Source organism: Vicugna pacos, chromosome 8 (genome assembly GCF_048564905.1).
Source record: "Vicugna pacos chromosome 8, VicPac4, whole genome shotgun sequence".
In the NCBI taxonomy this organism is placed as follows: domain Eukaryota; kingdom Metazoa; phylum Chordata; class Mammalia; order Artiodactyla; family Camelidae; genus Vicugna; species Vicugna pacos.
The window spans coordinates 3549012-3574869 of NC_132994.1; the positions used below are offsets into that span (position 1 = coordinate 3549012).

The window sequence follows — 25858 nt, forward strand, 5'->3', positions numbered from 1 at the left end:
GTTGAACCCAGGACCTCATGCATGTAAGCATGTGCTCTACCATTGAGCTGTACCTACCCCTCTACCACCAAGTAATATTCTTATATTCACAAAGATCTAAAGTAAAGACCTGGGCTCAGAGTTCAGGAATGAAGATCACTTTGTGGAGCCCCTGTCAAATGGCCTTTTTCTCAGGTGATATTCAGAGCTTAGTTGCTGTGTTGACCTTTGGTCATATAACCAGTTTGCTTGGCTGCATCACTGCTGGGAAGGCTGACAGTCTGAGGAGAATCATCACCAGAGTGGACTCTTCACCTTTTTCACTGCTGGTAGTGGCCACATAGCACCTACAATAATACTGAAGGAACCTCAGGAAAATCTCCCAAGGAAGGGAAGTTTAAGACCACACCTGTGAAAACAGAGAACCAGAATGCAGACCTCAGCTGGGGCTCTATTCTTTAACCACAACATAGACCTTCTCCCTCTTGCCTCATGGGCTACACTGTTAGAGAGCCCGGTCCAGGGATCCTTGAGTGATGCTCACCTGACTGGCCAGCCAGGAACAGGGCTGTGGGACGGGGTCATTCCTATATGTCTACCTGATATACCAGAACGTGGCAAACCTGAAGAGAGCTGTCCTCTGGGAGGGTCCTGCCAGCATAAGAAATTAATCTTTGACAGAAAGAATCATCCCTTCAAATAAGTTTCCTTTCCAGACTCTCCTGGCTGAATTGTGTTGACCAGGGTGATGAGGTATGAGTTTCTGCCCTGTCATAAGTTGCTACAGACTCAGGAATACGCTTTCAGATCAGATCCTCTATACTTGCTCGAGCTTCGTGGGCTCTTCTGCAGACTGGGACAGCATGTCAGCACGCTGAGGAACCCGACAGAGTCGGGCTGGAGTTCAGCGGGCCTGAAAGCTAGCCTTCTAGCCATAAAGAAAAGCAGCAGATTTCTCTACTTGGTTTACACTGGATTTTAGAAAGATTACCTGAAAACCATCAGATAGTATTTTCTCATTGACAATTGATAAATTTTTTTTTCAGTCTTTAGCCACGTGACTTTGGTACATACATCTCCGAACAATAACAACTCTCTGAATTATTTTATTTTGCAACTAGTGAACTGTGTCATTTGTAACAGTTAAACTTAAAAGACAACAAAGGCCACAATAAGGTGTTAAAGAAGAAAATTAAGCCTTATTTTCATTATTTTCATTATACTCAGCTTTCCACAAAGACTTGAAATTCAAATGAGATTGTCTTTACTCAGAAAATAAATTATGTTGTAAGCAGGCCAAGAATCTCATTCTGGTGTCACATAAAAATGAGTGCTTCACATGAAAAGGTGCTCAACATCACTAGTTATTAGAGAAATGCAAATTAAAACTACACTGAGGTATCACCTCAACACCAGCCAGAACGGCCATCACTAAAAGGTCTGCAAATGATAAATGCTGGAGAAGGTGTGGAGAACAGGGAGCCCCTTCTACACTGTGGGTGGGAATGTAAACTGGTGCAGCCACTATGAAGAACAGCATGGAGATTCCTTGAAACACTAAAAATAGATTTACCATATGATCCAGCAATCCCACTCCTGGGCATATATCCAGAGAGAACTCTAATTCAAAAAGATTCATGGACTCCAATGTTCACAGCAGCACCATTTACAATAGCCAAGACATGGAAACAACTCAATGTCCACCGACGGATGACTGCATTAAGAAGTTATGGCATACAGTATAAACAATGCAATATTACTCAGTCATAAAAAAGAATGAAATAATAATGCTGTTTGCAGCAGCATGGATGGACCTAGAGATTATCACACTAAATGGACCTGAGCTAGGGGTCTAAGTCACTCAGACTGAAAAAGATAAATATCATATGGTATCATTTGTATGTAGAATCTTAAAAAAAATAACACAAATGAACCTATTTATGAAAGAGAAAGACTCACAGACACAGAAAACAAACTTACAGTTACCAAAGGGGGAAGGGGGGAAGGATAAATCAGGAGTTTGAAGCTAGCAGATAAAAACTACTATATATAAAAGAGATAAACAACAGGGTCCTAATGTTTAGCACAGGGAACCACATTCAATATCTTGTAACACCCTATAATGAAAAAGAATATATAGACAATATATGTATGACTGAATCACTATGCAGTACATCAGAAACTAACACAATATTGTAAATCAAATATACTTCAATAAAAAAAATCAATGAGTGCGTTACATACTTTTCTTATTAAGCTAATCTAGAAACAAATTCTCTAATCTAGAAACAAAAACATGATGGCAATTATTTAATCTTGTGGAAAAATACATGTGGTCATGTAACATAATACGCAGCAGGTAATATTGAAAAAACTCAAACATTCGATTTATGGTAAATAATAATCCAAGCAGAACATATTTTTTAACATACGGCTTATTATCTGAATTTTACGTTTGACTATAAACCATTTGAATTGTTATTCTCATTCAACGTACTATCTTTTCTATTTGATATTTTATTTATTCCTGATTTCTCAATCATACTCTCCATAAATATTTCCATCTCATGGTGAAACTGACTATTTGAGGGCAATGGTTAATAGCTATGAGGAATTAGAAGGGAAACCTTTGAAGCCAAATGTATTGAGTGTTTTTCTATACCTCACAGCCTGTGAGAATCTATTCACTACTGAGCAGTACCAACTTGTGCACATAAAATATCAAAATACCACTAAGATTTTCGTGAGATGGAAACTTTAAATTACAGAGAATATATCTTTCCCTTGCTTATTCTCACTTATTCCTCCAGGTAAAGTCTTACTAATGAAACAGGAATATGTGTGAATAAAGCATTTATTTACAGCCATGGCCTTGCACTGACTGTAATTCTAAAGCAAAAATTTTCAAGAGATTCCTAAGAATGGAGACTCACTTTAAAACAAATAGTCATCCCTCAGTGGACTTCTTTTCAATTATACGATCATTATACAGCTAGTCTTTCTTCTCCCTCACGGTTCTGTGAAGAAAAGCAGCTAGCAAGTAGCTTACAACATGTGTAATTTGTCTTATAATTATAATAGATGCTCATTCTGTCTATAAATACTCATTGAAAAAGCAAATAACTGATGATTGCCCAGAAAACTTCAACACAGGGCACGCCGTCTAATTTGAGATTATCTCTTCCCCTTTCCAGGCTTCCTTCTGGCTGTCCAATTACATGACATTTGACAAAACAAAGGAATGGTACTCTTTTTGTTCTATTTGAAAAGAAAACCAGACGTATGAAATGCAGGAGAATGCAAATGACTGTGTAAAGGGAAATTTTAGAAACTAAGACACTTTTTTCTCCATACTCACAGTACGAAGCTGTGAGTGTGTAAAACAATGATTGCACGAATGGAGGAGTTAAGTGCTCTCCTCATCTTCTTATTTTATTTTATTTTATTTTATTTTATTTTATTTTATTTTATTTTATTTTATTTTATTTAGTTGTCAGTTTACAATGTTGGGTCAATTTCCAGTGTAGAGCAGAACTGTTCAGTCATACATGAACATACATATATTCATTGTCACATTCTTCTTGACCGCGAGCTACCACAAGACCTTGTATATATTTCCCTGTGCTATAGAGTATAATCTTGTTTGTCTATTCTATATATACCTGTCAGTATAAACCTGCAGCCCTCTCCACATAGGTTTTCTTTACCTCTGAGTCTGGTGCACGGTAACCTGACTTTCTATAACCCCGTCTGCGATATTGCTCAATCCTTGTGGATTTCCTACACGTTGCCCCTACCTTTTAAACATCCTCTCTATTAAACTCTTTCACATCATTCTCTTTTGAGTGTCCCATCTCTTTTCTACTGGGCTCTGACTGGTACAGTTAGTTCAACTTACTTATTTCCTGATGAACTGGGTACAAAGGATTAATTTAAAGACTTGGACATTTTAGTGAGTGCATCAATGATGTTATAGCACAAAAATATAATGCTTAATAAACATTAGAATCATTTCTGTATCAATGGAATGATTTCACTAGAAATAGGTTGAAATAACTACCATCCAAACAAGTTTAGAAAGATTTCTGATTTCATCACTGTGTTGTCTACCGTAAGTGAAGCAAATGTTTTAACTTACTTCTCTATAATCATTAAATTGCTTTTATGGAAAGCACAAAAACAAGTTAAATATTCCACTTCAAAATATTTTCAAGAATACAATTTATTACTATATTATTACAGACAAGTATGTAAAGAGAGATCTTTACCTTTTCACCAATTTCTCCTTTGCTGCCTTCAAAACCTTGCTCTCCCTGCAGAAGAAGATTATAATGTATGTAATGATAGGAATACTGCTTTTAACACATATAATTATTCCAGTAATAATAATGGCTTCTACTATTGAAAAAAATTCAATAATTGTATAAATTAAAACCATTTATCAAATGTAAGCTTTAAACCAATATTATGTTACACAAAATATAAACACTTCCAGGGTAAAAGTTATAGCTTCACTACTTCCAATGCAATCCTATCTCCATAAGCATGAATTTCTCCATCTATAGTACTTTTCTCATAGGTGTTTCAAGAATTGAGTACATCGAATACTAAGTTAGCCACTATTGTTATTATTACCATCATTATTTATTTTACCAGATCCAGTAGAAACATCCTTCTCTCAAGCTGACTTCTGTCGAATACCATTCCAGGGAGAGGTGTGTGATGAACAAGGTCAGAGTTCCAGCCACAGCTCTGACACCAGCAGGATGCTCTCTGCCACGCAAGCCTCCTGCCTCTCCATCACAGAAAGGGGACTGGCTCTCAACCATCGTATTTATTCTGAAAAGTATAAGCCCCCTTTCTTCAACTAAAATCTCTCTGATCTGACAAGCTTATTTTCCCACTTAATTCTGCACAGATATTTATGGTACTCATGTTTCATTCATATATTCAACAAATATGCACTCATGACAATGTAGCCAGCAACTGAGTGTTGGGGATCGGACACACCCCTCCACCTATAAGAGGTGCTCAGTAAACATTTCCTGAGTGTACCAAAGCCAGAGATGAAGGCTTTCTTATCTCCAGTTTTTTCTGCAGTGCCTCAAGCAAGGTGACACTTAGTAGAATTAAAATTCATGCATTAGAAAAGGAATGCCAGCCTTTTACTCTGTGTATAATCTCTGTGTGTATGTTATACATATAATCAAATACATGAATATGTACAAATACACACACATGATTAAATGATTACTTCTGCTTCATCTACCTTCAGAAAAAGTACCAGGAAAGAAAGTAAGTTAGCACTGTGGCTTATTTGCCACTGAATGCATGGTCTTTTTTTTTTTTTCCTACCATTTTTTCTAAAGTACAGACTTCAACTTGATCTATTAATTCAAGCTGACACGAAGCTGCTAAATGCCCCCAGTCCATCAGCCACAGTGTCAGCAAAAAGCAGCCACCACAAACAGCTGCTGGAAAGTCCAAAACGGTTTCCCAGCAGATAAATCTACCCATCCCTTGGCTTGCAACTCACTCACAGATGCAGCGCACGCTGGATCCCTGGGTTTTGTCTAGAATTGCTGTGAAGAAATGCGGAAGCTTGGCATTTCATCACTGCCTGTTCAATTTTATCTTCATCAAGTGAGTAAAGGAAGACTTTTCAAAAGCTGTTAACTACATATAAGAACATAGCTTTTTTAATGGTAATTTCCAGCTACAGAGAAAAACCTTGATTCAACAGTAACTTCTGACTCCCTGAGGCTAAGATCTGTAAAACTTTTCCAAAAAGTAGAAATGACATGCCTGGCTTTGGTGGCCATCTAATATTGCATCAATAATGCTCTCCCCTGCGGTGGGATTATCTGGGTGGTATCGTGACAGCTGGCCCCACCTGAAAGGGCTCCCCATTCCTTCAGGAAACCGGAATAAATAAACAAATGTTTTTCCAATAATGCTGGTCACATCCAACCCTAGTCCTTCTCAGGAGAAATCAGCCCTTGGACAGTAAAAGGGTGAAATGAAGTTCACCTTGGTAAAGAGAAAGATTCTAGGCACCGAAAGAAACACTTTAGCCAATGTAAAGATCCTTATTAATTATGAATTTATTATCCTGAAAGAGATTATTTTGGAAGAGATTAGTTGTAGCATTTTTGTACTGTTTAATATGTCATGCCATTGTAACTATTACATTTAGCTCAATCTGGGCTATACAAAAAGGAAGACAGAGAAATAACCAGACAGGCAAAGGCAGTGAAGCCTGTTCCATTCTTCATTTTAGACTCGTCACAGTGAAAACATTTCCAGAGCAGGCAGGAACACGCCCAGGGCTCGCAGAGAGCACCGTTGCCGCTGCCCTGGAGAAGCATGTGGCTAAACCTCTCTGACAAAGCTCTCCCCTTAGAGTAGCTCTTTTGAGAAGGGACCACTTCCATGGATTGTCTTTGGAAAGAAAGGTCAGGTGGTGGTTGATGCAAGGAATCTAGTGTCATCAAATACATTTTCTGAATCTTCACTCTACTATGTGCAACTTTCAAGATGTTAAAATTCTTAGCTAATATGAAACATTAAAACTCTTTACCTTTTGACCAGGTAAGCCTGGAGCTCCACGTGGACCATTTTCACCCTAAAAGAAGTACATGGAATACATTTTATTAGCCATGAAAAACATGCGAATAAAGACATTTTTGCGGTTTTTAACAATTAACTCTAGGGTTGCAGGGAAAGGTAGCCTAACACTGAATGCTAAAGTGCAAGGGCTTTGCACACACCTCACACCTCCCAACTCCAGGACCAGTACTTTTGTTTAGAAAATAAGAAAACAAAGGCTCTGAGAGATTCGGTAACATGCTCAGGGTCACCCAACTAAGGGCATCACCTAAGATTTGAATTGTGGTCTCTCTGAATGCACACGTGCTACTTAGTGTCCTTGATTTCATTTTCTCTCTTTCAGACGTCTAGGTGAAATGTCAAAGCCCGACACAAGCTTTCTATGGGCCAGGCACTGCTCTCACACAAACCTATCCAGTAGCTATGACATTTATGATCATCTTCTCACAGATGGTTATACGGTCAGGAGGCAGAACTGAAATTCCAGTTTACACACTTCATCTCTGCACACCTAACCAGCCCCCAACACTGTCTCATGGAAAAGAGTTAATTCTAGTTTGTAAGTGAGTGATCGCTTATCTAAAAACTATATACATACATATATATATTTATATGTGTGTAATATAGAAATATATATTTTTATGTATGCAATATATATGTACTTTATTTATATTGTAAATTATAACATATAATATCAAAACTATTTATAATGTTAATAAATTTAATGTATTTATAATATATTATGTATAAATAATATATAAATATGCATTTAATGTATTTATTATATATTTATATATAAATAATATATACACTTAATATACTTACAATATATTATCTATTTATATACTATTTTTGTTTATATATCTATTTATATACTATTTATATATAAATAATATACACATTTAACATATTTACATTTACATTTAATAAATGTAAATATATACTTACAGAAAATAGTATATAAATATACATTTAATAAATTTATAATTTATTTATATATAAATATAATTTAATATATTTATAATATATTTATGTGTTTTAGATATATAAAGCACGTATATTTTCTTGCTTATTTCTGTTGATTGCCTTTAGATCAATTTTGAAGACATGCCCAGTGCCATTTTGCTTGAAACAACTCCTCAGGAGAATTTCCAGTTCTTTCCATTCATCTGGTTCCTGTGTTGGGTACAAAGGTTTTCAGCAGATGCCTATCAGTTTCCATGGCTGGAATTCACGGGCCATCTCTTTGACAAGTCTGGTTTGCAAATGGCACATGATCTAGAATGATATACTCCTGAGAGGATGTGCACATTCCCCATGGAGCCTTAGGAATTCAGCTGCTTAAAGGAACTGACTTTGGCTCCCAACTTTCCAGGTTTAGAGAGCTCAAAATAAACTAACAATTCTATTGACTTACTTTATCCTTAGCAAACATAAGTCTTAACTTATTTTTATTAATTAATTATTTAATTGTTAAATAATAAATTACTAAATTATTAAAATTAATGAAATAATAATTAATAATTTATTTGTTTAAATAATTACTTTATAAGACAACAATTTTTTAGGCATTACCTACAATGAAGTTAGATACCCCATCTTAGAATTTTTTTAAAATGAACTACAAATATATGAAGATAAAAATGACATCTTCATATTTTAAAATAGTAATAATGTATTGTTTCAATCTAAAGAGATTCTTATTTCATTAATTAATCCTTTTTTGAAATTTTAGTCATTTTTTTCCCAGAAGTGTGCTGCTTTTTACATACACTCATATTTTAAAGACCAAGGCTTTTCTTTGATTAGATTAAATTATCTGTGTTCCACAGTATAACAGGCTATCACAACAGAATATTCTAAACACTAAAGGCAAAACTTTGTTGCTAAGTGTAATTCAGTATTGAAGCATCAACAAAATACAATGTACTCATCTATGTAATGAATATACTTCTATTAGTTTAAAATTGTTACAGTTATAGACCCCAGGCATCACACAAATACATTAGAAACTTCCCATTTCATTTGATAAAGTGATGGTAAAACACATTAGTTTTTTGACACCAGGAAACATCCTAGGAAACTGAGCTTCTGTTACTCATCGCAGAAGTATGTCCACTTGTCCATAAGGAGCTGAATTATTTTCACTGGTTGGTCAATATAATGTTTTATCTCATATTACAAGTTACACACGATCACAAGATAAGGCGTGTAATCCGGAAAAGTACACGGATACAGTACACACTGTCAAAAATACTTTTTTTGTTTGTTTGCTTGTTTTTTGTTTTTTTTAATTGATTTATAATCATTTTACAATGTTGTGTCAAATTCCAGTGTTCAGCACAATTTTTCAGTCATTCATGGACATATACACACTCATTGTTACATTTTTTCTCTGTGATTTATCATAACATTTTGTGTATATTTCCCTGTGCTATACAGTGTAATCTTGTTTATCTATTCTACAGTTTTGAAATCCCAGTCTATCCCTTCCCACCCTCCACCCCCCTGGTAACCACAAGTCTGTATTCTCTGTCCATGAGTCTATTTCTGTCCTGTATTTATGCTTTGTTTTTGTTTGTTTGTTTGTTTTTGTTTTTTAGATTCCATTTTGATCTCATATGGTATTTTTCTTTCTCTTTCTGGCTTACTTCACTTAGAATGACATTCTCCAGGAGCATCCATGTTGCTGCAAATGGCATTATGTTGTCGGTTTTTATGGCTGAGTAGTATTCCATTGTATAAATATACCACCTCTTCTTTATCCAGTCACCTGTTGATGGACATTTAGGCTGTTTCCATGTTTTGGCTATTGTAAATAGTGCTGCTATGAACATTGGGGTGCAGGTGTCATCCTGAAGTAGATTTCCTTCTGGATACAAGCCCAGGAGTGGGATTCCTGGGTCATATGGTAAGTCTATTCCTAGTCTTTTGAGGAATCTCCACACTGTTTTCCATAGTGGCTGCACCAAACTGCATTCCCACCAGCAGTGTAGGAGGGTTCCCCTTTCTCCACAGCCTCTCCAGCATTTGTCATTTGTGGATTTTTGAATGACGGCCATTCTGACTGGTGTGAGGTGATACCTCACTGTAGTTTTGTTTTGCATTTCTCTGATAATTAGTGATATTGAACATTTTTTCATGTGCTTTATGATCATTTGTATGTCTTCCTTGGAGAGTTGCTTGTTTAGGTCTTCTGCCCATTTTTGGATTGGGTTGTTTATTTTTTTCTTATTGAGTCGTATGAGCTGCTTATATATTTTGGAAATCAAGCCTTTGTCTGTTTCACTTGCAAAAATTTTCTCCCATTCCGTAGGTTTTCTTCTTGTTTTACTTCTGGTTTCCTTTGCTCTGCAGAAGCTTGTAAGTTTCATTAGGTCCCATTTGTTTATTCTTGCTTTTATTTCTTCTAGGAGAAAATTTTTAAAATGTATGTCAGATAATGTTTTGCCTATGTTTTCCTCTAAGAGGTTTATTGTATCTTGTCTTATGTTTAAGTCTTTAATCCATTTTGAGTTGATTTTTGTATATGGTGTAAGGGTGTGTTCTAGCTTCATTGTTTTACATGCTGCTGTCCAGTTTTCCCAACACCATTTGCTGAGACAGTCTTTATTCCATTGTATATTCTTGCCTCCTTTGTCGAAGATTAGTTGACCAAAAGTTTGTGGGTTCATTTCTGGGCTCTCTATTCTGTTCCATTGGTCCATATGTCTGTTTTGGTACCAATACCATGCTGTCTTGATGACTGTAGCTCTATAGTATTGTCTGAAGTCTGGGAGAGTTATTCCTCCAGCCTCTTTCTTTCTCTTCAGTAATGCTTTAGCAATTCTAGGTCTTTGATGGTTCCATATAAATTTTATTATGATTTGTTCCAGTTCTGTGAAATATGTCCTGGGTAATTGGATAGGGATTGCATTAAATTTGTAGATTGCCTTGGGCAGTGTGACCATTTTAACAATATTGATTCTTCCAATCCAAGAGCATGGAATATCTTTCCATTTTTAAAGTCTTCTTTAATTTCCTTCATCAATGGTTTATAGTTTTCTGTGTATAATTCTTTCACCTCCTTGGTTAGATTTATTCCCGGATATTTTATTACTTTGGGTGCTATTTTAAAGGGGATTGTTTCTTTACTTTCTTTTTCTGTTGATTTATCGTTAGTGTAAAGAAATGCAACTGATTTTTGAACATTAATTTTGTAACCTGCTACCTTGCTGAATTCTTCAATCAGCTTTAGTAGCTTTTTTGTGGACCTTTTAGGGTTTTCTATATATAGTAACGTGTCGTCAGCATATAATGACACTTTTACCTCTTCTTTTCCAATTTGGATCCCTTTTCTTTCTTTCTCTTGCCTGATTGCTGTGGCTAGGACTTCCAGGACTATGTTGAATAGGAGTGGTGATAGTGGGCATCCTTGTCTTGTCCCAGATTTTAGTGGGAAGCTTTTGAGTTTTTCACCGTTGAGAACTATGCTGGCTATAGGTTTGTCATATATAGCTTTTATTATGTTGAGATATGTTCCCTCTATACCCACTTTGGCGAGAGTTTTTATCATAAGTGGGTGTTGAATTTTATCAAATGCCTTTTCTGCATCGATTGAGATGATCATGTGGTTTTTGTCCTTTCTCTTGTTGATGTGATGTATTACATTGATTGATTTGCGTATGTTGAACCAGCCTTGTGTCCCTGGCATGAACCCCACTTGGTCATGATGTATAACCTTTTTTATGTGTTGTTGGATTCTATTTGCTAAAATTTTGGTGAGGATTTTGGCGTCTATGTTCATCAGTGATATTGACCTATAATTTTCTTTTTTTGTAGTGTCTTTGCCTGGTTTTGGTATCAGGGTGATGGTGGCTTCATAGAATGAGTTTGGGAGTATTCCCTCCTTTTCAATCGTCTGGAAGAGTTTGAGAAGGACTGGTATGAGTTCTTCTTTGTATGTTTGGTAGAATTCCCTGGTGAAGCCGTCCGGTCCTGGACTTTTATTTGTAGGGAGGTTTTTAATTGCTATTTCTATTTCCTTTCTAGTGATCGGATTGTTCAAGTGTTCAGTTTCTTCTTGATTCAGTTTTGGTGGACAGTATGTTTCCAGAAACTTGTCCATCTCCTCTAGGTTATCCAGTTTGGTTCCATATAGTTTTTCATAATATTCTCGTATGATATTCTGTATTTCTATTTTGTTTGTTGTAATTTCTCCATTTTCCTTTCTTATTTTGCTAATTTGTGCTCTCTCTTTTTTCTTCTTTGTGAGTTTGGCCAGAGGTTTGTCGATTTTATTTACTTTTTCAAAAAACCAGCTTTTGGTTTGGTTGATTTTTTCTATGGTCTTGTTAATCTCTATTGTATTTAATTCCTCTCTGACCTTTATTATTTCCTTCCTTCTGCTGCTTTTTGGGGCTTTTTGTTCTTCTTTTTCTAACTGATTCAGGTGGTGGGTTAACTTGTTTATTTGAGATTGTTCTTCTTTTCTGAGGAAGGCCTGTATCGCTATAAACTTCCCTCTTAGCACTGCCTTTGCTGTGTCCCATAGGTTTTGAGTGGTTGTGCAAAAATACTTTTTGCGAAAAAGAAAAGCAGTTTCAGTAGCTCCTTCTCCTCTCCTTTGCTCGCAGCGTGCTCCTGAGCACCAGGTAGCCTGAGGACTGGCATCTAAAAGTCCACCCAAGGGGTATGTCAGGTTAGAGTTACATCCACTGATGACTGGGTATCAAAGGTCTTGAATGCTGTGATAGGAAGGATGTTTCTCTCTTTAAAGGATACAGGTTTTACAATTGTTGTAGTTAAAATGTGTTTTCCTATGGCCAGTGATAATTGGTCCTTAATTAAAAATTTGTTTTGTAAACATAATTCTAATCTCCACAATAACCCAGTGGATACCAATGGTTACTCTCACGGGAAGAGTTGGTTTCATGTGACACAACAACACATGGAAGATTTTGAGATCCTCGGAAACTTTTGAAGCTTAAAGTTTGCAACTTGGATATTCAGAAATCTATTTATTTTCTTCTCACAGATTTTCTCAAAGTTACCGGAGATATCCTCCCTAGAAACTTATCATCTTAAATCATTCGTCATTTTTCTAGTCCCTGAGGGATAAATTAGCATATTTGTTTCTGATTCTATCTCAAAGAAAAAGTTATTGTGGAGCATAACAACTAAAGCAGAATATAGTCTTAAAGAGCAAACTTTTAGGTGGGGAGGGTAATAGCTTAGTAGTAGAGTCCTGGGTTCAATCCCCAGGACGTCCATTAAGGAGTGGAACAAAAAAGAGCAAAATTTTGCTTAACAGATTAACAGACTATGGTGTTTCTCTCAAGACTTTATCTAAAACCTAATTTATGTTAACAGAACGAGCGCTTCTTTACTCTGAAGTGCAGTTTCAAAGTGCTAGTGCCCCATGAAGCTTGGGGTTGAACTGGATTCTATCCAAAAAATAAATGCCAGCTGAAAATTACCGGATAAGCAGACATTAGCTGTGTTTTTTTTTTTCCTAAACTCTTACTGCTACTTCTTTTTCCCAGTCTTAAGCACAGGAAGAAATAAGAAGCTTCTCCTCTGGCCTCCAATCAATATTTTAGCCCATTACTGAAGGAAAACTACAAATGATGTTTCCCGTGGCAACCGTAACTTTCCAAAACTTGTTTCTGAGGCATATACTTTCTATTACAGGTTTTTCCATCCAAGGACCTGGGTCCATTTTCTGTTACAAATTCAAGCTCCAGATGGGAAATGAATGAGTATGCGCAACATATTAAGTAGAGCAAAAGCTAACATTGCGGCTGATAGCATTGTTGCCCTGTTATTGGGGTTGCCATCATACTTAGCATGTCTTCAGCTTCACAGAGCAATCTACAAAATCCTCTCCAGAATTCAAAGTAACCTCTTTGGGAGGCTTTTGGGAAAAAATCTAGGTGTGATTTAAGGACCAGCTGGTGGCTTTCTGAAAAAATTGATCAAAGGATTTCATTTTACCTCCTTTTGCTTCCTGCATATTTCCCGGAAGTAAGCACAGCTAGGCACACAAGATAAATTACGAGTTTTCCTGATTTCTTTGACATCGGAATCAATGTCTTTTCTTATTTAGGACATATATGTTGTCTGAGAGCTACTTAATAAGAAGAAATACACACCCCAGAGCTGTCGTTTGCAAATCTAATGCCCATGAGACCAAGAAGGATAGAAGATACTGACTGGTATATATAAAATAGATAAACAAGTTTATACTGTATAGCACAGGGAACTATATTCGATATCTTATAGTCACTTATGGTGAAGAAGAATATGAAAATGAATACATGTATGTTCATGTATGACTGAAGCATTGTGCTATACACCAGAAATTGACACAACATTGTAAACTGACTAGACTTCATTTTAAAAAAAGGTAGAGTAAGCAGGTTTAAAATTTAAAAAATCCTAATAACTAGACCTCAGCCCAGAAAATAAAAAGTTACCAGCTACGTTGTGATAAATTTTTTTTTAAATTAGGCATTCAGCCTTTGATTTAAAAGTCTGCGATCCTATTATAACACTGTTTCCATATTTTAAAATGTAATTTGATCTATCATTTCACTTATTGCAAGTTTTCCAGGAAACCTAATCTGCTGGAGTTTAGTGTACACTTGGAAATATATCAAGAGTTTCCCACTAATTAACTCATATTCATTAAGAGAAAATTCACTTCGAGTGCTGAGTGAAATAGCTGGAACAAACATCTGAAGTGGAATGCCAGAATCCTAGTATGAAAACCAATAAAGGAGGCAGCCAAAAGGAAATCTAATTTTGATTCTGCGTATCACTAAATGTGACTTCCACATTTCTGACTGCACTGCTGCTGTATGCAGGCCACATTATCTTTCGAAATTGGATTTTTATATGGTTCTTACATTGTTGCCACTCAACTAAACATTTTGGGAAATAAAACATATATCACCTATTTTTTTTTCCAGATATCTCATCCAATCACAGTCCTTTGATTTCAGGGAGGAGTATTTATTCCTTGTATTTTCTAGGACTTTATTCCAAGAAGTAAATTATTCAGTTAAACAACATATATGCTGCATAAGGTTTAAAACCTCAGACTTATTGAATTCTTTGTATTTGTTGGAGCCTGAATGCAGTTAACACATGGGAATATATTATTGCATGAATGCGCAGATTAAGGCAAATTTAAAAGATTCTTCACCAAAAATGAATGAGACCCAATTATTATTTATTCATATGGGTCATTTCAAAGAAGGGGAAACAAGCCCACCAAAGGTACTAACTACATGGTCCACACACGTGTTAATCACAGAAATATAAATGTGGGGAGTCAGCAGCAGCCGCACCCAACATCTACATCTCAGAAGTGATGCTCGTGAGTGGAGATGTGTGCGTGTGTGCATAGACGTATATGCAGGGGCGCATGCGCAGTAAACAAGCAGGCGGGTACCCTTAAATACAGGGTGGGTGTAAACCTATACACTTTGAATTCACCACCTCCACCAAAGAATCTGTTAAAGTGCTGACTCTACTGAAAGCTTCTTAAAATCAGGCACATTTGCTGTTTAATGTGCAGCGCGGAGAGCAAAACAAAACATCTGGATGTGCGGATCCTGAAACAATGCTTTCTGAATCCAAATCAGCCTTCCCTAAATTTCCGCCCGTTGGTCCTTTCACACAGGACAGATAGTGTGTGGGTCTTATCCAGGACAACCCTGTGTCACCATCAAGCCTATTCAGTAAACCAACCATTTTTTATATGAGAGTTTGGAGTCCCTTAGTAGTATAGACACTGTTCCCTGGGCACACACTGACCAGACAATATGCCTCTCAAAATACGGCACCGAGAATTCAGCACATCACTCTAGAAATGGTCTCACCCACCAGAATAGAGAGCAGGACTGTCATTCATTCACACATACACACACACACACACACTTCAGTCTGGATATCATGCAATACTTCTATGGATACAACTTGCTTTTCTAAAGCTAAATTGCTCATGCATACATTCAGCTTGCAGTCAACTAAAACCATCAAGTTTTCCTTTCCGAGAGGATATATTTTACAACCCTGTTTCAAATTACTTGAGTGCAAATTATCCTGAGTTATTCAAACGAAAAAACAAATAATTTGGAGATGCTTTGGGAAGGTAAACATTTCTTTCCAGATAGAACAAAGTTCGGGAATTAATTCTTGACCCACGTCATAGACCTCATTACAAAATCTGGGCTCCTATGTCATTACTATGATTTTCTTAAAGCGGATCCTGTTAAGAACAAGTAGGTGGGCTTTTCACTTAATTGTGAGACTAGCTGGAAGGGAGTCTTGAAGTAAACTTGAAGGTTCACAAAAAGTACGAGGGAAATAGCAGACATTTAATGTAACTCATCTACTGAAATATTTGGAGTATAGTTAAGTGACATCTGGGTCAAGGATTTGAACACGTGAGAGATACTTGAAGATATAAAGAGAAGGCTAGTGTCATCAGTAAGCTCCTAATTGGGGCAAGGAGACACCAGTAATGGCAAACTACTTCCTGTCCAATCGCCCTCGTGCTGGCGCTTCACTGTTCTACCGCGTGTCAGTTACTTCCACTGGAACCGAAACGCACTGAAGTCACTGGTTACTTAACTTCAGCCTCACGGTGAATAGCTGGGAAGATAGGGAGAAAGAACACGCCTTAGCAATGTTGTAAGAAGGGTAATTTCCAAACCGAGTAGGGAGGAAAAGGCAGCAAGGTCACCTGGAGATTTACGCTCAAGAGAGCAGAGACAGCACAGTTTCTCCAAGGGACGTGGGAAGCCAGTCTCCTGGGGCTATTCTGTTTCATTCCCAGAGGCACACCTGTCGGCTTCACCAGGTATCTGGGAGAGTCCTCTGCCCTCCTATTCCCCGAAGTTCAGAAGGTCTCTGGGGACTATTCCCATCCTTCATGTGATTTTCTAACAATCGTCCTCTGTGTCTCTTCTCTGTTGGCCTGTGGCTAAGTCCTCTTGACTTCTGAGCACACATTTATCCAGAACCAGTCGAGTGCCACACGCTGGGGTGGCAGGCGTGAGAAAGACACCTAGTCCTTGTCCCCCAGGAGCTCACAATGGGGACCAAGACACAGACCGTGTTGGTAACGGAAATAAAGTGCGGCATGAGCAGAGTGCTGGGCTGCTGATCCTGCCCCGGGGGCCAAAGAGACTTCATGAGAAAGGTGCAATTTTTTTTGAGCTTTGAATTGAGTAATCGGTGAAAAGGCAGCAACGGTGGGAGGGAAGAAAGATACCGATTGTCTGCGATCATCTTCTGGAATCTTCTACTCTTACTCAACTCATGACACCTAGGTTCATGCAGTACCTTCTACTGGCTATGACTGTCCCTGACTGGGCTGCTAAAAGCTCCTTTAGACAGAGCCATGGTAAGAAAATTCTAATATCTGAGGGGGCACGGGGTGTAGCTCAGTGGTAGAGCGCATGCTCAGCATGCATGAGGTCCTGGGTTCAATCTCCAGTACCCCCATTATAAAAAAAAATAACTAAAAATCTAATTACCTCCCCCCAACCAAAAACTAAAATTATAATATCTGAAATTGTAGGCGTCTTTGTAGAATATCAAGTACCTTGCTAGATTTGCTATTGAGTACTATCTCAGCAATCTACACCAAGAATAAAATACGTGGCCACTAAAGTGTGCAGAGAAACAGAGACCGTGTGATCTCTTGTGTGGCAACACTGTAATATTTGTGTGCTAGATTCTCACAGGGCACTCAACCAGATGGGAACCTTAGCAGACTAGGTTCTTAAAATCTGGCTGTTTAGCAAATAACAGTCAAATGCCTGGGATCTAGATGTCAAATGTCATCCGTCTGTCATGTTCTCTGCCAACTACTCCACTTGGGGTGCGAGTGGAAGGTATTTGGAGGGAATAAGAAACAACTGAGAAATAAAATCAACTGGCAGAGCGAGCAAGTTTCCTTTTCTTTTTCTTGTCCAATTACCTATACCCTTCTCATGTGTCCGCTTATTTTACTGCTATACTGTATCAATATACTGCCTACAGATAAAACACCTAAATGAGAATTACTCCAGGTCGTTTTTCCACTCATAATTCAAACATCATTCTGGTAACTATAGTAAGTGAAGCCAGCAAAGCAGGCTGCCAAAACTGCTTTCCTGGTGGTCATCTTTTTCACGAATTGAAATTGGTTATGATAAAAGTTTCACTTCTACATCCAGATTTGACTATACCTTCATTTCACTGCAGAATTTTGTGAAATACAGGAATACACATGTGATTCTCTGTTTAAGAGGTATTTTCTCTAACATAGAGCTCATGTGTGTTTTCTAAACCTTGACAAACTGCACAGAAAGGAAATAGCCCATTTTCTAGATGAAAGCTTCATCATCCTTTTTTCTCCTCCAGCTCATTGAGTCTTTTGCTTCCTACAATAAATTGTCACATACAAATGGATATTTTAACTTTTTTAACTTGGGAAAGACTGAAATTATGCTTAATTCTGAATTTCACTGGAAAAACTAGGTGAAACTAGCTAATACATAGAGAAAGCCAGATGACAACAAAAATCCTCTGGCTTTCTCAGTAAATGCCTATAAGTTTCAGAGTCTCTGAGGCATTGATGCTACCAAGGCTGTGGGAGAGTTCATTGTAATTCACAACAGCTACCAGCCTTGTCTGCGTCTTCATAAACTGTAACAGCATCTGTCTTTATTTCCTGAAGCTGCAGTCTTCTCATAGGATGTCTTTTTAAGGGAAAATCAAGATGCAAAGATCACACAGTCATTTCACTTTTCAACAGAAAAGAAATACAAAGACAGGAAACAATGAATCCGCCCAGTTGAGTCTCATCCCACTGCAAAGACATTGTGGGGTGGGGACTTCAAGAGTTTATGGTGGAAAGACCCGTCACACAAAGCACCTCGTAGTGAGGACAGTTAGCCCAACTATTTTTAAGACGTGCAACTCAGCAAATCACTCACTACGTTATCAGACACACTTCTTAAGCACCTTCATGTATATGGCTTTTGAACTTCTACAAGTTTGATTTTTTTTTAAATAAAGTCATGGGCCTAAATTAAACACTTATTTTTAACCAAATGAATGTACAATTTATAGATGTATCTGATCAAATATAAAATTTACACATATATACTGAAAGCATATTTGATGGAGAGCATAGAGAATTGTCTAGGTTCGATGCTGAGGTGAGGTTAATCTGAAGAGTGTGGCCACGATTGGCCTGCCTGGAGGTGGGCATGCAGAGCAGATAGGATCTCCAGAGAGTCAGGTGTGGGAAATCTGAAAGCATATTTCAAGGTTAATTTTGAATTAGGAAACCAAACTAAATCAAACTGTATTGTTATCATAATATTTATTTCAGAAGGTAAAATTAGACAAAATCCTTTCATTCGGTAAAAAAAAGTCTGATTATGATTTTTAAGAGTTGGACACACATTTCTGAGGGTGGGAAAGAATCTCCAAGGTTACGTAGACTTTAAAAGGGGTCCTTAGATTTCAAGACAAGGGACACAGCCCTTCCTGGAGCGGGAAGGAGAGAAGCCGTCTGGGCAGTTCCCTCTCTAGGCTGCAAGCAAATGACTTTTTTTTTTTTTCATGGTGGTTCCATTTTTATTTTATTTTATTTTTAAATAATTTTTTAAATTTATTTTTATTTTTTAACATTTTTTATTGAGTTATAATCATTTTTCAATGTGACAATGAATATATATATATGTTCATGTATAACTGAATGGCAAAGGAAATGTGAGCATTTCAGGGTGACCTGGATGAGGTAATACGGTAAAGCTACAAGAGCCATTCAGGTGGGTAGAGATTCAGTTTCTGACTCCACTCTTTGTTAGCAATGAAATTCTGGGGAGATTTTATTTTTTTCTTATTAAAGTATATTCAGTTTATGATGTGTTAATTTCTGGTGTACAGCAGGATGATTCAATTATATACATATATATATTCCTTTTCATATTCTTTTTCATTATAGGCCATTACAAGGTATTGAATATAGTTCTATGTGCTCTACAGTAAGACCTTGTTGTTTATCTTGGGGAAGTTTTTATTCTCTCCAGATCTTAGTTTCTTCATCTGTGAAACACTGATGATAAATTGTACCTCACAGAGAAATTGTGGGGAATGAATAAAATAAAATAAAATAAAGAAGTCTCCTGATAGTATATAGCACAAAACAATTATTAAATAAATGGCTGCCATTATCATTATTGTGAACGTTTACAATCACATACTTTTCCATTAGGTTGAAAATTCATTAGATTCCTAATGCCCAGTTTGTTTTCAGAAGTCAAGATACGTGACTTTTATTTTAACTTTTCCACTCAACATATTTTGAATACATAATATAAATAATATACATTCCCTCAAATGAGTTCTAATTTGGTCTTACAGTAAGCCAGAGTTTAGAATACTAGAATTATCAAACTGTTTTCTTTTATAATTGTATCTATAATTTACCAAATATTTATATATCAGGCACTGAGCTGATGCTTTCAAGAATAATTTTGTCTAATCTTTAAGACAAAACTCAAAGTAGGTACAATATAATTCCTATTTTATAAAAAAGAAAACTTAGAAACACTAAGAGACAAGCCTTAAATTACACACAGCACAGTTTGGACCTGGGATTCAGACCCAGGAAGTCTAACTCTGGGCATTTAGCATTTGGATGACACAACAGTGACGGCTATCACTTACTGCATTCTTACCCCACGAAAAGTGAAATTAGTTTTGCAAATGTTTTCCCACTAAAATAAACATTTTAGGACAAATTCTAGGTAATTCAGCTGATACGAAACAGGTTTTAACATAAATTAGGCTCTATATTCAATTTTTACTATCACATTGTTAAGATTAAGATTATTGGGCGATAATGCTTCCTGTTTTTAAAAACTACCCTCACTTCTCCAAAAACATGTCTGATACATGACCTCTCTAAATGAAATCGAGAGTGAGGCAATTTTTTATTTGAAATAGTCAGGTAATAAACATAAGCATGCTTGGAGTGTGATGTTTGGAGGTTGCACAGTGGGCAGAATTTGCTCCCAGGGTCCAACTCCTCATCTCATTTCCCCACTGCATATCACGAGGATGTGAGTTGTGAGCATGTGTGTGCTGTGTGTGTGCATCTGTGTGATGTCTGCATGCATGCACTTGTGTGATCTTCTGCATTAAGCCACTCACTTCTCTTGGAAATGGGACCATCCAATTTCCTTGTCTTGACTGACAGTGGCTTCTGTCTAACCAAGCTTACCAGAAATCACCAGTGACTAATAGGTAAGACACTTGCTATAGAGAGTAGATTTTCTTATAAGAACCCAGAACAGACAATTTACCAAATCTCTTAGGCAAAATCCTATCTATGCTGAATAAACGCAGAGGGGACAGTTATTTTTCTGCAGTGTGTTGGAGTAAGGCCATCTGTCTCACCCTGGAATGCCTATGCGAGTCTGTACAAGGTGATGAGTATTATAATTACAAAAGGGCATAATTAAATGCTGTAGATCTTCATGCTCAGAGTCGCCATGACGCCATATTCCATGAACTGATTTCATTATATAGTGCTGTTCAGCGTCCTATTTTTCTCCTGGGCCTCAGAAGGAAAACACCACCTCAGGAAACTACACTTTTTTCAGGGCCTTGACTTAGGGAAATTTACCGCCATCCTGTAACCAAATTGCAAAGTATAGGTTTATTCTTGAGTAATGGGATCTATATGCAAATCACTTAATTTATTGCCGTATCACATTGAATGTAAGTGTAGAGGGCAGTTAATATACAAATTCTACTCTACACTGCTCAGAATTTGCTTTGCTCCATTTAACATAAATCAGTTTTCTAGTTTAAATATTCCACCTTAAAAAAATGAAAAAAAGTTCTTCACTTTGAGAACATTATACCTGAGATATATATTCTCTGGCATTTTGCACATGTCCTTGCTCCAAGTGACACAATTCATTTTTTTTTTTTAGATTTTTTTTGGGGGGAGGTCATTAGGTTTATTTATTTGTTTGTTTGTTTGTTTGTTTGTTTATTAATTTATTTAATGGAAGTACTAGGGGTTGAACCCAGGATCTTGTGCATACTAAGCACATGATATACCACTGAGCTATACCCTCCCCTACAATTCATCTTTTTAAAAAATCTTTAAACAGCACTCTTAAGCACTTGTAATTCTAAGGAAAGAGCCCAAAGAATCACAAATGCTGAGAAGCAGAATCAAAGTGAAGCTTGGTGATGTGGTATGAATACTCTGGGAGATGCATACAGCCAGCCGTAGGAGACACAGCTCTGAGGACACATAACACTCGAAGAACACTTTTTCTTTGGAAACTTAAAAAAAAACAACCGATCAAGTTATTTTCATCATAAAACAATGGAAATATTTTATGGCAAACGTTAGCATTCATCTTTAACAACTATGATTTACAATTTTTGAAATTTAAAAAATTTAAAAAATGGATAGAATATGAAAGAGTATATTTATTTATCTATACGACTGAAACATGATGCTGTGCACCAGAAATTGACATGACACTATAAACTGATTAGACTTCAATAGTAAACAAATAAATAGATATATTTTCATTGGAGTCAGATATTTAAAATTATTAACCATGCCATTAGATAACATAGGAGCTATGTTGTTATTCCATTTAATGTGTATTCATTAGAGTTATTTTAAATGAATGGTGACCTATGGATTACAGCAGTGAGAAAAACCCACTCGAGGAGACATTTCTTCAGTGAGGAGGGTTGTACCCCTTTAGCAGCTAAATGAAGTGACAGCTTAGAAGCGGACGGCACCACCAGTGACCGTGACCTTGAAGGGAGGATATGGTCCAAGATTTGGTGATTCTACAGATACTGTAAGGATCTCTGAGGATGCCTGAAACCAGGACCCAAGAGCTAAATGTTGCCTGACACCATGTTTAGCTCTACTGGGAGCTGCATGGATTCTCTAACTGTCTGCAAGGCTCTTTAAGAGCAATCCAAGTAAATTAGACCCAAAGAAACTGCTTGGGGAAACATGAGAGAAAGTTTGCCAGGACAGTTTGCATTGGTTTTAGAACACTGTAGATATGGCTTCTCCTTTACCAAGTTAGCTTTGAAGTTCCCTGAAGACAATGTTTTCACACAGATTCTGTGGAACTCACTCTGTCATCATTTTTGCCAAATGGGCCCCAAGTGATGAGGCTTCCTGTCCCCAGAATTACTAGGTCCAAACGATTCATTAATAGCTGGTATATCCCCTTATATGTGTTCAAGTTTCACTTTAAGTGGAGTGTGGGATGAATCATCACACGAAGTTCTTTCTACGAATGTGGGCTTCTAGGAACAGCAACAACGCCTTTAATGCAGAGTCGTGTTTGTCTCTGCAACACCATGTCTTGATCTAGCTCCTTCCATCTGCTCAAAATGTCCCCTCTTTTCAAAGAAACTATTTTTTTCTGGAGAATTCCTTGGTTTTCATAATTAACTATCTAGCCTATTGCCTTTTTATTCTCATGACCCTTTAAGATGGATCCAATCAACTTCTGACTGGGTTGAGCCTGTTGATTACTTGGTCTAGTTCTTGTACTGAGTCCCAACAATTTCAACTTCTTTTTGGGAATTGAGAGCCTCCTCCACAGCCAGTCAGCAGCAGCTCATACCTGGTTTTCACAAACGGGATCCATGAGACGGCCCTTTGGTACAATGAAATTAACAGTATTTTATAATAATCTTAGTCAGTTCTGATTTAAAGTCTACCAGGGGAATTTTATCCTGCTTTCCCATAATTAATTGCATAAACTCATACAAATTTTACTTTACATCCCACAGGAAAGAAGCTCAATAATTTATTTTATAGTCCAAGTCCTCCCGTGATTCTGTACTTAGCTTCGTAAAAAAAAAAAAAAAGTTTCCATATTCAAAGTAATTTGAAACATCCCAACGATCCTAAATCTAAACCATCAGATTGTTACCATATATTTTAGGAAGAGATCGGTGAATTAAGTGCATAAATTCTCTTTAGGAGGTGGGTGATGGAGGAGTCGTCTCTAGGGGGAAGGCTTTGGAAGGAATTAGCTTTAAACAAGTGTTTCATGGAATTTTAACCAGTGATGAAGAGTCTTCAGTTAAAGTCATCAGAAAGATGAAGCAAGAGGACAGCGTTCCAAATAAGCATTAGCTTGCAGCAAGGTATCACTGTCCAGCAAAGTTTGTTGGGTTTCACTGAGTTAACATTTACAGGAGTAAAGCATTTGCATATCAGGCTGAATCATTTTTAAAGGAAAAAAAAGCAGCATCAAGGAAGCAGTCAGATATCAGAGACACGGAAATATCTGTCTGATAAGTTCTGGACCTCCTACCACTTCAGCCTCAGTTGTCTTGTGACAGCTTTAGGTTAATAACCACAAGGATCATGACCTTGTAGATTACGAGGCACAAGGGACTGGATAATTAGCACAGCAAGAATAGCTACAGAAACTTATGTTAAACTTATTTTAGTGAAGAAGAGAATTTTCTTAGCATCAACATGTGCAGCTTTAATAATTCAGCAGTCTAAGTGAAAAACAAGACAAGATAATTGCAGTTGAATTTACAAATATAACGGTTTTGCTTAAGTCTCCTGAATAAGTATGCTAAACTGCGACACAAACCTCTTGGGAGTAACTTCATTATTTAGAATCATCTTTACAACATTAGAGAAGACAATGTGGAAATCAACCATCCTATGAAATAAGTACTACCTCTATGGCATTTTGTTGATGGATTGAGGTGTATTTCTTGTATTTTTCTTTATCGTATTTCATGTGGTACTATATATTTAAGCATTTACTTATGTCTACAGTGAGGTACATATTAAAAGATACTACACCATACATAAAATAGTGAAATGAAGAAGACTTGGGTCTCTTAGAATAACGGCCAGTGTTCTGGAGGAAGTGTTTTCTGCAAAGGACCAGACAGTACACATTTTTGAATCTCTGCCACAATTACCAAATACTGTGGTGCAGCACAAAAACAGCCTTATCCAGCATGAAACACACCAGCGTGGTTGTGTCCCTGTAAAACCTGATTTACCAAATTACACAGTGGGAGGTTTTTGGCAGGCCAGCTGTGGGGCCACAATTTGCTGAACCCCCAAAATACCAGATTTGTTCTATATATTATCCCTTCCCACCTGACACAACCTGGTAAAACAGCCCCAAAGTTTAATCAAACAGCAAACCAACATATCTTTTCCCCAGGAATTCCAGGAGCACCCAATTCACCTTTCAGACCAACTGCACCCTAAAATACAGAAACACTCATTAGGAGTTTTTCAACGGTATATTCATTTTCAGTGTTGTCAACACAGACTAGCTGGTTTTGCTTGCACCCAAATGTGTGCCTTAAGCTCTTCATAATATTCACAAGTCATTAAGTTATTCTTTTTACAACTAATAAATTATTAAAAAGTGAATCATAAATATCCAACAACTAGGATGCAAACTAGACATTTTTCACGCAGACATATGCAATTCAGCTTTGTCATTTCTTCCATATTTACCACAGGTAAGGAATGATTCTTTTGCTGTTCCTTCAACTAACACCTGATGCTTTCAGTTCCAACAAATCATGAAATTTCAGACTCCCCGGTACTCATATTTTTATATGTAGTGTGTCTGACCTTCCATTACATCCCCCAGGAAAAGCCCCGCAGCCGGGTCAGTCCATCTGTCTGTTTCCCTGCTCTTCCCCATAACTGGGAAAATCTGCTCAACGAAGCTGATGGGTTTGTCCACCATAATGGCTCTTTCACAACTCAGTCTGATAAATTTATCCTTGAGGCAGCGGAAAATAATACAAACTTTTAGAATGAGTTTCTCTACAATCACTAATGCTTGGTAGAGATTAAGAAATGCATTAGAGACACTAGAAATGGACACAACATTGTAAACTGACTGAACTTCAACTAAAAAAAAAAGCAAATGGCAAAAAAAGGCCAAAAAAAAAAAAAAAAGAAAAAGAAAAAGAAATTGCACTAGAATTGTATGAGTATATAATACCATTATTATACCAATATTATATGTTGATTTTAGATTTAAGTAAATCTCAACTTCAAATTTCTACAGACTGGATGAGATTATATCAGATGGAGTAAAAGTGATACACAAACAAAAAGAACCTGTCAGTTAATCCAATATATTCAACACTGGATTAGAAAGGATGAAGAAATATTCTTTATTTCTCATATTGACATAGACAAAAAGTCAAAAGC

At 36.9% G+C, this 25858-nt stretch overlaps 1 protein-coding gene across 1 annotated transcript in view; it reads right to left on the reverse strand.

The window, feature by feature from the left end:
• Nucleotides 1–25858, reverse strand: part of COL19A1 (collagen type XIX alpha 1 chain) — a 332279-nt gene that overhangs the window by 238501 nt on the left and 67920 nt on the right. The window contains exons 10-11 of the mRNA XM_072965486.1: nucleotides 6560–6604; nucleotides 4248–4292 (exon numbers count right to left, since the gene is read on the reverse strand). Of these exons, the coding sequence (XP_072821587.1) occupies nucleotides 4248–4292; nucleotides 6560–6604 (90 nt within the window). The remainder of the gene's footprint in view (nucleotides 1–4247; nucleotides 4293–6559; nucleotides 6605–25858) is intronic.